This window comes from Formica exsecta, unplaced genomic scaffold, assembly GCF_003651465.1.
Source record: "Formica exsecta isolate Colony F162 unplaced genomic scaffold, ASM365146v1 scaffold458, whole genome shotgun sequence".
NCBI classification, from domain to species: domain Eukaryota; kingdom Metazoa; phylum Arthropoda; class Insecta; order Hymenoptera; family Formicidae; genus Formica; species Formica exsecta.
Window position 1 is genome coordinate 640,303 of NW_021851814.1, and position 11,366 is coordinate 651,668.

Sequence of the window (11,366 nt, forward strand, 5' to 3'; positions counted from 1 at the left end):
TTTAATATTACATACTGGTGATTTAATAATTTAATCGATCGCAATAACGTTTGCTGATAATTAAAACAGAAGTCACGTAATATGTATATAAAATGCAACATCTCGGTAATTGCATCTGAAAATAAGAGGTTACTAATTCCAAACAATTAAACCTAGGAAATGTTTTTTAAATTTGATATAATGATCTAGATATTCTAGACTATATTTTGATCCACTCTTTCAACACATAATAAAACTTAAATGTATACTTAAATGATTCATTATGCTCTCTTATTTTATGTGTAGGTGCATGCGTACGTGCATGTGTATATATGAGTAGGTGCGGGGAGTGATGCATATGTATGTATGATATGTGTTTCTCTGTACTTTCTTATATATTTTTACCGTCACATTGCATGAATGGTAGTTAGCAATAAATTAATTTTATATTTTATTTTTATCTAAAGTTTTTACGCAAGTTTAATTAATTTATAATTATTTAATCTACAATAATTACTTGACAAATAAATAATTCTGATAAAAATAATTTTGCATAAAAATATATCATACAATATTTTACATAAAGACATATTGTTAGTAAAATATTTTTTTGAAAACTTAGCAGTTAAATGACTAAATATTTTTGATAAAAAAACAATATATATAATATATATTTGTTTAAAATATACTTTCTATAAATAAAAATTTAGTCTAAAATTTTAATAAATATTCTTTTTTAGTCTTTTGCTATAAATTAATAGCACAGTAATGTAAAGTAAGCAGAATTTTGAAATTTTCCAGCGGTTTCATTCGAGAAACGAAAATATTGAAGATGAATTAAAAAGGGTAAACTTTAAATAGTGCTAATCTTTGATTTATATATAATGGGTTTAGGTAATTCCTTAATATCCGCAAATGTATCGGATGGAATTTCGGGCATTTCCAATATCGACGATAAATTTAGATCTTCTTGTGGATTGACCCAATGATTTATCCTATAAATAAATCAGAGATATTAACAAACACAGAAGATATTAACATACACACAACATAAAAGTATTTTAGCAAATTAACTACATGTTTTATATAAAAATTCTAAAATAAATATAAAAATCTTCTCAAAGAGATTTTTGTGGCAGGAAATTCAAATATATATATCGCGAAATTATGTATCCTGACAATATATATGCTTCAATTAATTGGCTAGTCGATTACGTAAGTTGCCTAGGAACGACGATTATTTTACATACATTGTAGTTTAAAGCAAAGCTATTCAAAAGAATTTAGAAAATAATACCTATCGGAAGTCGATGCAACATTTTCGATATCTGTCGAGAAAGTACGTTGAAGATCCCTCATCATGTCGCCTCTGTTATTATTATAATCACTGATTACGAGCATAGGTGTCGTCGTCAATTTATTTTCGTCGCTTTGAATCATTTTAGAGTTTGTTATGGAATCGTCGACAACTGATGTTTCCACTGCGATATTCTTAGGAGTTGTTTCTCGATCTTGAATAAATGCTTCCTCAGATTTGCCAGCTGAATAACTATTACTTTTGGGAATTTGATCGATTATTTCGTCCGGATATCGATATAGCACGTTCTTTTCGTAATAATACTGTCCAGGTTTCTGGATAATTGGCACATTATTTTTTATCTGCTGCTCCAATGGCCTTGGGACCTCGCTGGTAATTTCATGTTGAGATATGTATCCGGAAAGTCCAGAATGATGGACAGTTTCGAGCGTTTCAGTGACGATTGTTACGCTTTGCACTTTTGTTGGTTTTGAATTGAGATTTTCATCTTTTCTGTGTATCTGAGAACCAATCGTCAAAGTTTCTAACCAATATGGAGTACTGGATAATAACTGGCCACTTAAATCAGATGATTTGGTAGGATTTTTATAAGAATCATCATATTTATATGAATCTGCGGTAGCAAACGGTCTATTGACCGATTCTTTTGAATAAGAAGACAATGGCGATTGATTGTCTTTCTGATAGATGGGATAATTCGTTACCTTCTGATTGAATGAAGGATTATGTGAATTAAAAGAATCGCTTTGAAGAGGTCGAGTACTACTTTCTGTTATATAAGATGAGACGTCTATCCAACTACTTTGAGTAGATGGTGGTGTTTTTTGATAAATCAAAGTCGCATTGGAATATCGATCATAATTATTGTGATGCGTAGAAAATGAATTACTCGATTTTGTTGGTGTATCTTTTTGATACGAAGAAGTACTTGTTCCAGAATTTGGAATAAATCCATAAAGTCCATCTTGCAGAGAATTCTTGTTAGAATCTAACGAATCTGTTTTCCAAAATTGAGAATTATATTCATTATTCGGTCTATTAATCGATGCTGTTTGATGAGAGTTATTATAATTTGGTGATTTAATATTTGATTTTTTACGATATGCGTCAGGATCATCGTAATCATACGGTCTCTCGCTAGGTCTCACGTGATAATCATTCGAGTTCCATTGTTCCTGATGTTGCGGTTTATTTAGATTAGTCTGATAAGCTTTATTCGGTTTGTTACTTAAATCGTCATTCTGTAAATTTTCGATACCGCTTGGTTTCTGTGTGCCATATAATTGATAATTCGGTTTTAAATCCGGTCGCAAATTTGCTAGAGCCATAAGTCCACCATAAACCGGTTTCTGTAATTTATATAATACATCATCCGGTCGCGAGTTGGTTAAAGGTTTAGATTTGTTATAATCTATAACAGATGGTTTTTGTCCATGATACGCTTCATCGTTTGATTCATAATTTGGTCGAGAATTTGGCCAGATGGTTGTTGAAAATTTATATCCATTGTAATTTGTCTCGTGCGTATGATAAGATTCGTCATTCGATGCATAATTCGGCTTAAAAGTCGGCCGTGCGTTTATCGAAGGTGTAGAATTAATGTAATCAAATTTTTGCGTTGATTTTTTATTATCGTTTAATTCGTAATAATGTTCAGAATTTACTAAAGGTTTAGGTCTTTCGTAAGAGTGCGAAAGTGAATCGTGATTATTATACGAGGAGGATCCGTAATTGATCAAATAACCGTTGACCTCGCGATCGGGCATCTGAGTAGTATATTTTTGCTGGAAATTTGTATAATAGGTATAGAGAGTAGGCCTCGGACTTGTGGGAGAATAATTATCGTAAAAGACGTCATCTTGTGCGAAAGCAGGTGATCTGTATCCGTAAGCGAGCGGATTCGGATTACTAGGATCGTCGAAAGCGTGGGGAACATACGGATAACTCGCTGAATGAAAATTTGCCGAATGAGGGATTGTCGTAGGTATAGGTTTTGCTTGTGGCCGAAATACGGGATAACTGTTTACAGCTTGATTAAGATTTGAAATCGGTTTGGTGCCAGGCTGCTGCTGTATTTTCACATGCGAACCGTAAATACCCTCGTTTACGAAAACAGGCGAATTCACGGCATTGTTCTGGACCACGATTGTGACATTGTTGTTATCTGGACGTCCAAGCGGTCTTTTTATGATGATTTTATTTTGTTGATTAACGCTGTTTTTGAAAGGCTGCTGAGGTATAATCTTTTCTTGTTCCTGATTGCTGACTTTCCTCCTCGAATTGATGTTTTCTTCTTTCGATTTAGAAATAGAATCATTTATGTCGACCGCTTTAATCTTTTGTGGATCGTCTACGTAGGTTCTAAATTCAGACGGTCGTTCGGCCCAAAATTCGAGATTCAATTGTCCAATGATCGGATCATCACAGGAGAGACGTCGGTTTTTCAACGTATCCGTCGCGAGAAAGACAAACGGTTGTATGGTCTCGATGCCATCCATTGTTCGGCACAATACTTGAGCTAGAGTAATTCGTCTAATCTGCTGCAGCTGACCGGCAGTGAAACTGCTTTCGCTTTCAGCATTCTCGTACCAAAATCGATCGCCGCGTCGTAGGTTGCTGAATTGCTGGCCGATTATGCAGGCAAAGGTCGGGCCGACCAGGCCGCCGGTCACCGACTTTTCCGCCAGTCCGGCCGAAAAGAGATCGATATCTTCTACTGACGAGTATAGCGATCTAAATTTCCTCGCCATTTCCGACGACATCACTCTATCGAGATCCTCAAAGCTTTTTATCGGCGACAAGCTGCAAGGCTCACGCCATCGCACATAAGGTGGCAAACCGTGATCTCTGCCTCGCTGGATATTGAGAGAAGCCAGATCCATACCGAATGCAAAGCCGGGTGTTTGAAAGAGATGATTCGTAATCTCCTCGGTTATGAACTCGTCCCTCCTCTGGCACGGTTGATTCACTAGCCCTAAAAGAAGTCGATCGACGGATCCCGCCGTCTCCAGATTCGCTGGATTGCTAAACTCGTCGTGGATCGAGACATCTACGATAACATTTATTTATTTAATCTTGTATTAAATATCCCTTAAAAAAATTTTTCGTATAACTCTCTCTAATTTCGATGATAATTATATATTGAATATTGAAAATAATTGTATTTTCCTCGCGATGCCTGTAAGCATTTATTATGAAATTAGTACGCCATGTACTATTATTATGCAGTAAATGTGTGTGTGCACCACGATGCAGCAATTCACATATATCTCGCCTATATGCAAATTTACGTCTATTTATAATTACATCGAACTTTGTTTGCTTTATTTAAAATTTATATCTGACGGCGCATCTCTCGTAAATGTAAATTATTGATTGTAGTTTTAACAATTAAGTTTACATATATTATTATGCCAGAGTCAAATAATATGAGTGTGCTAAAAAATTTTAATTCTACTTACTATTAAATATGGGCCTATGATTGCTATCGAATCTAATAAAACTCTGCTGGACCAACGAGTGTCCGAATCGATAAGCCGCTGTAGAAAATGAATTTGCAATTGTAGGATTTATAGTTGGATCGTATCCTTCGTAATATCCTTTTTTAAGAACTTCCAGATCAAAAATTTTCATCACCCGAGGACCTAAAATTTTACGGTGTTTTTAAAACGCTTTATTTCTTTTAGCGTTATATTTATGACGGTCTTATGTTATCGTCGAGTAAACATAATAATGTAGTACAATAAACAAGAAGTTATTTTACCAAGAACGATCGGCAGAAATTCTCGATAGGTTATATGTTGAATTACGGCGCCGACGATCCTTCGGGTTTCTTGAAAAAGTTTCTCATCGCTCCAATGGGAGTTTAAGGCGAATAGTTCTGTAGCTATTCTATTGTGCAATCTTAGAAAGACGACGTGTAGAGATGTAAGAGCAGGCTGCTCACTGAGACGTCCGTCGCCGGCTCGAAAGCAAGTCGTCGACAAAGATCCGCGGTTGCACAGATCGGATTCGCGTTTTGGAAGCAAAGGTCGTCGCGATTGAATTTTTCCGTATTGCAGCAATCCTAAAATTTTAATGAATTTTTTTTCATAAAAAATAGGTAATCTTGTGGGAATAGAGAAAAGATTACCTTCTTCTCGTCTCTCCTCTCCTCTTTGTTCTCTATTATTACAACTAAAAGAGAATTCTATTCACCGTTTCGGAATATCCTCAGACTGTCACTATGCACGGCGTTACTGCTATAAACTGTGGACGCATCCAAATAACTGGTCACTTGGGAGAGTTGTTCTCTAGGGCCAAACTTGCAGCCCTCTTTAGGAGCCGGTCCGCTTCTGAGAAACTCTAGACATCTTACGCCCAAAGGACCATAGAAGCTGTCGCGTAGATTCACTGCTATCGGTAAACACTCCGGGTGCTATCGATATACATTATAAATATATTTTCTTTTAGTGTTTTCTCGTAGGATATATAACATTTTCAACTTTTTGAGTATAAAATGGGACGCGCGAGAATTATGACTTATAAATCTCGCAATTTGGCGCGGCAATATTCGCGTCAAGACATAATAGAATATTATTCAACGTCAATACAATATAAATTATTCTTATAAAAAAATATATAAACTGTAGACTTTAAAACGTTTATAATATCTAATAGATGTGCTATTGATATACGACTAAAAGTTATTGGTATCGATTAATCAATTTATTACCATGAACTCTGGCGGTTGAAAGCCGGCACCTCTTGGTAAACAACATTGTGGCACTGTGCCATTAAATCCTCTGCTTTGACCGGTCGCTGTTAATATATAATAGATATGATTATATGGCAATTGCGTCTTCAAATATATCAAATATAAAATTTGTACAGATATACGTATATCTATACAGAATTTTTTCTATCTGTTTTTAATAATATACCTGTCAAATCATGATCTACGAATTGTCCCCATTGCATTAGCATGTGAGTAACGGATGCCAAAGGTATGTCTTTACTTTCATGAATTCGATTCGTGATATCTCGCGCAGACGGGAGTGGTCTTCCGTTTTTCGATCGTCTAATGGTTTGAACGCCATCCTGATATTCAGGCGGTAGAAATCTGAGCGTAAGAAAATGATTTTTCTAGTATAATTAAGGGAAATACTTTGTGATATTTGGGATTATTAATGTCATTATTGCATCGTTTACCTCTGCATCGCAGACATTGCGGAACCCCACCAGAGATTCTGCAAATTATTACAGCTGCCGTCAGACGTTCTGTACCTTAGACTAGCCGGTGGGCATTGAGGTGGGTCCCTTTGTGGACATTGTTGTTCCAGCAAGGTTTTTCGGGTAAACTTAGTTCGGGATAAAGGTAATTCTAATGGTGCGTTGGGAAACCTGACAAAATAATCAGAGCAGAAATAAACGTAGAAAGTCTCTTATATAAACATTAACGAAAATTTACGGTCACTTATTAAGTCACTTATTAACTTACTTTTTTAAGAACATAGCGGTACCTTGAAGAACTGCGTATCCGAATTTTGCGAGATCTCTCGCTTCTTTCGATTGATCGTTAAATGCAGCCACGTATCTCGCTGGATTGTCGAGCCCGAGATAAAGACCTGCATTTTTGTTTCGTATCATATGTGAAATTTAATATATAGATACAGATTTAATATATATAATAATGGCTAATATAATATTAGCGACTAAATATTTTCTTGCAACAAATTTTAATTTTTTTCTTTCAATATTTACCCAGCGAATATAATTTGGGTTCCTGGATATAATAAAGTTTGTGCATGGCTTGCAATCCAAAATTTGCAGCTTCCATCAGATCGTCTTCTGCGGATTCCCAGTTTTCTTGTTCAGTACGACTTTCGAGAGTTTGATTTCCAACTTTCGCATCAGCATTCTGTGCCATCACATTGCTCATTCGGATCCAACTTTTATTCGAATTTTTAACAAAGTTTTCCCTTGTTACCAAAAAAATTTTGTCACTTTTGTTCAAATTTTTATTTGTTTTTTCATCGTTATCATTCTGTGTTTCAAAAAATTTTACTTGCTGCGGTGTGTTACTTTTTACATTGTTCAACGATTTCGAAATGTTACTTTTGGCATCCGCATTATTCAGCGGTCCGGTTTCTTCTTCTCGAAATTTTATATTTTTTATCCTTTTATTATCTTCATTTTTCTTTTCATTTTTGGCTGATTTTGTCGCTGTGAAGCTTGCAGAAATGCGCGATGCATTCAAAAATTCATGTTGGATTCCATTTCCCGTCTGATTCGCCTCTTTTACACGAATATACGTGGTTCCGTCGGAATCTCTCGGCTGTAACACATCCGTTGCTGTTCCCTTTTCTATCTTTTCCTTTAGCAACTTCTGTATGTATTTCAAACAAGGTGCTTTGATAGGATACAAAATATTTGCGTCGCTTTTCTGGATATCTGCAGTTAAAGGATTGCAGCCTGATGAAATATTTATTCTTTTTTCCAGATTGTCTGTTGATGTGAAAAGCAATTGCTCATCTTTTTCAGAAATTTTCACTTTGTAATTTGACGTTTGATTTTCGGTGTAGTATTCTGCTTTATCGTTTTCTTCTCCCGATTTTGATGATAATGCGTAGGAGAGAGAAGAAAGGATGATGCTGACACAATTAAAGAAAAAATTATTTATTATAATGCGATATGTGTCAAAAAAATTGTTATAGATATAAAATTTATATATTTACTTCTCGCTAATGTCAAATAATCTAAAAAATCTTTGTCGTGAATATGTATTGAAAAATCTTGAATGCAATAATCTAATTGAAAAATTTTTATTTAATTAATTTTCTCAATTGATAAATTTATGCAGTTTTAATGTTCAAGTAGTTTTGCGCAGTATTTCTCGATAATGATTTAATTTTTAATGCCCTGCCATGCACGAATTTTGATATAGATGGCGAAAATAAAAAGTAATACAAAAACGATATTTATTTCACGATTAAAGTAACTAAACAATTAGATAAAGCAAAAAAAAATAACAATCGTTTATTTTTAATGCGCGATATGATATGAGAAATATTAAATTAAAAAAAGAGGAAAAAAAGAAGGACCCACAAATAAGTCAAAATATTTATTAAATGAAGCTGTTGACACTGTGAGACGTTAAGATCGAGAGAAATATAACGGGATCGTGAATTGTAGAACGGCAAATACACAGGATGGGCCAAAGAAATTATATTGACCTTATTAAGCTGTTAGAAATACTTTTTTTAAAGTTTTTTGACAAATAATAAATAAATCATAAAAATATATATATTTATAGAGTGGCGATACGTGTAACGATGATGCATAATTCAATTAAATCAATGATTAGAAAAGTATTAGATCAAAAAATATATACCATCTAATGTATATTAATTTATAAATATTATCGGAAAATATTATTCAAAAACATTTTGCGAATCTTGATCGCGAGTGATTCAGATTTTGTTTAATTTGAAAATATTCGCTTCAATGATATTTGCAAGTACATATGCATACACATACACCAGGATTAAAAAATAAAAAGAAACAGACATCTATCGATAACGACTCACAAAGTTGCAAGGCGCATTTTGCGCGGCGACACGTTCCAGGCTGCACTTACATCCATCGGTGCATACTCGTCAAAATTCTCGCAGAGATAAAGCAAAATGAAGACGCGTAAACGATAGGGAACAAGATCGAGAAACAGGAGAAAGATGACGGAAAAAAAAAAGAAAAAGAAAAAACACACGGAGACGCGTAAATCGAGGTGGCGGCCTTCTCGAGGACGGTTAACCAGGTACTAACTGGCGATCAGATCGGCCGACTGGTCTTATCCGCGAGGAAGGATGGTGCCTCCAGGCTTTGTTTTTTGTTCGTCGGTGTCGGTGTGTCATTTTTTTTTGCATATTTTTACTGTTATCCGCGGCCTCTCGTTATTTCGACTGTTGATCGCCTAGTGACGGGGAGATTGGCCGCGTCCGTCCTGTTTGGACCATCTCTCGGTAGGAAGATGGGAGATCGAGCTTCCTATAATTGTGCGGTAAGCTTTCTCGCGATCCGCAATAGATACATACAATAATCGCGTTGACGATAAAAAAATGGCGAGAAAAAAATTATATTAATTAGCGTGTGCTCAATCGATGTTTTCTAGATTGACCGTTGAACATCGTTTTAACTGTTGACAGTCTGACAAATTTGTTTTAATTCCATAGTCCTCATCAAAATATTCCCACAAAGTTCAATGATTTTTGCAGAATTATATATTATTTCTACTTGCCTGTTGTCGTCCAATAATTTTTTTTATACCGTTTATTTAACGTGTATTAATCTTACAATTAGTCTGGTTATGTGTGACAAATTCCAGCAGAGTTTTAGCAATATAAATGCTAATTTTATTTACTTAGTACTTTATATATATTATATTATAATATCATAAATTAAAATAAAAAAGCCTAGAGAAATAATCTTTTATACAAAAATAATATAAATTCGTTGCTTTTGTATCCGTATAAAAAATTAATAGAAGATAGATATTAAAGTAGTACATATGACGCGCAAAGTGTCTCGCAGACTATATCAGATTAATGTAGAGTTAATTACGTTTATTTAATTACCTCGTCAATGTCTGGCTGCTTTCTCCTGAGCTTGCAAGCTCGCTATCGCCTTGCCTGTGCCGTATAGCACTTTTGCGCGGACTTGAACTCTTCTTGTGGTTGTGCTTGTTCCAGAAGTAGACGACAAACTTCCGGTGTTGCCACCGGGAGTCGTGCCTAATTGTAAAGTGTTGCCCGCATAATTCGCGCCTCTGCAACTTGTGCAACCCTCTGACATTGTGCCGCTGCTGATATCCTCTCGTGCTATTGTCTCGAAAATCTTCCCTAAACGAACAATAATCTCGTTATGGTTGCATATTTAATAAGAAACAATATTTATAGGGACTAAAAAAGAAAAAGCGATGTCAAAGTTTTCTTAGAGAATTTTTTTGTGATTTTGGTTGCGAGATCAGCGATATAAATTATCATAGATATATTTATGATATTTATTATTATAATTTATTGCTATACATTTCTATTTTGAGAAAAAAAGTATACTGACAAATGCAAAAATGAGACTGATTTGCACCTAGCAGCAAATGAAAGTATAAACCGCCTGTAAAACTGCTACAAGCATTGCATTGTCGCAATATCACCCGATGTCGTGCATAATCGTCTCTTTCAATGTCCATTAATAAGGATCTTGAGCAGCGCCATGTTATGTATACATTTATCTTTTCCTGAATGAGAAAACTATAATTATATATTATCTTTATTAAATCACGACTTATGCCATTTTTTAGTAATATTCAACTATTTTCTTCTATTAAAAGCTTTGCATTATAATTGTACATTTTTTTCTACGATCGTGAATTAATTCCGACGATTCAATTGATAGCGACATAACGTCGCAATTGATATAACGATTATAATTAGAAAATCGTAAGTGTTAGTTATATTAAATTGGCTCTAGAATTTCTTTATAATAGTTTAATTTTCTTGTTAATGTTGAAATAAATAACTTTGGCTATTAAAATTAATTAAATGACAGGTAATTAATTATAGTTGGCTAACATTGTGCAATTTTTTGCCACTTCTTCGCAATCAAAGGCATGTCAGCAGTCTGTTATAATGCGCAATGCGTGCTAGTGACCTGCGTGCCGTTCACCATAAATCCGGGAAAATCTGGGTTAATTATACTAATAGCAAAATATACATATATGGCAAGTTTTTCTGTCGATGACCGGAAAAAGTCGAAACTCCGAAACTTCCTTGCCCGATTTGTAAAAGTGAATTTTATAAAGAAACATGGGGGGGGGAGACGATATAATATAAGGTTAATCGTGCTATATATTTTTCACAGATAATTCTATATATACTTATAGAGAAACAACTATATAATTGATTTTCAGAACGCTTCTCTCTCTCTCAAAATTGGATGTAAGAAAATTATTTATTTAATGGAAATGGTAAAAATTTATTGGATATCCAATAACAATCTTACGACGTAAAGTTTTATTTTTATATAATTATATATT

General features: G+C 34.4%; 1 protein-coding gene and 1 long non-coding RNA gene across 2 annotated transcripts in view; one reads left to right on the forward strand and one right to left on the reverse strand.

The window, feature by feature from the left end:
• LOC115240992 overlaps window positions 1-11,366 on the forward strand; it is an 87,737-nt gene that overhangs the window by 1,444 nt on the left and 74,927 nt on the right. The window lies entirely within an intron of this gene.
• LOC115240990 lies at window positions 696-10,193 on the reverse strand. The gene is made up of 11 exons (XM_029816490.1): window positions 9,910-10,193; window positions 7,040-7,929; window positions 6,777-6,903; window positions 6,488-6,679; window positions 6,220-6,398; window positions 6,012-6,097; window positions 5,495-5,714; window positions 5,061-5,363; window positions 4,759-4,941; window positions 1,277-4,346; window positions 696-974 (listed from the first exon to the last, which is right to left on the reverse strand). The coding sequence occupies exons 2-11, from the start codon at window positions 7,215-7,217 to the stop codon at window positions 833-835; spliced, it is 4,680 nt and encodes a 1,559-aa protein (XP_029672350.1). The 5' UTR covers window positions 7,218-7,929; window positions 9,910-10,193; the 3' UTR covers window positions 696-832.

Excerpts from the sequence above, each read along its gene's own strand:
- LOC115240990 (XM_029816490.1), bottom strand. The coding sequence starts at position 7,217 with ATGAGCAATGTGATGGCACAGAATGCTGATGCGAAAGTTGGAAATCAA. Across the intron at positions 6,904-7,039 it reads ACCCAAATTATATTCGCTGG|GTCTTTATCTCGGGCTCGAC; the intron begins GTAAATATTGAA and ends ACAAAAATGCAG. Across the intron at positions 6,098-6,219 it reads CGTAGATCATGATTTGACAG|CGACCGGTCAAAGCAGAGGA; the intron begins GTATATTATTAA and ends ATATATTAACAG.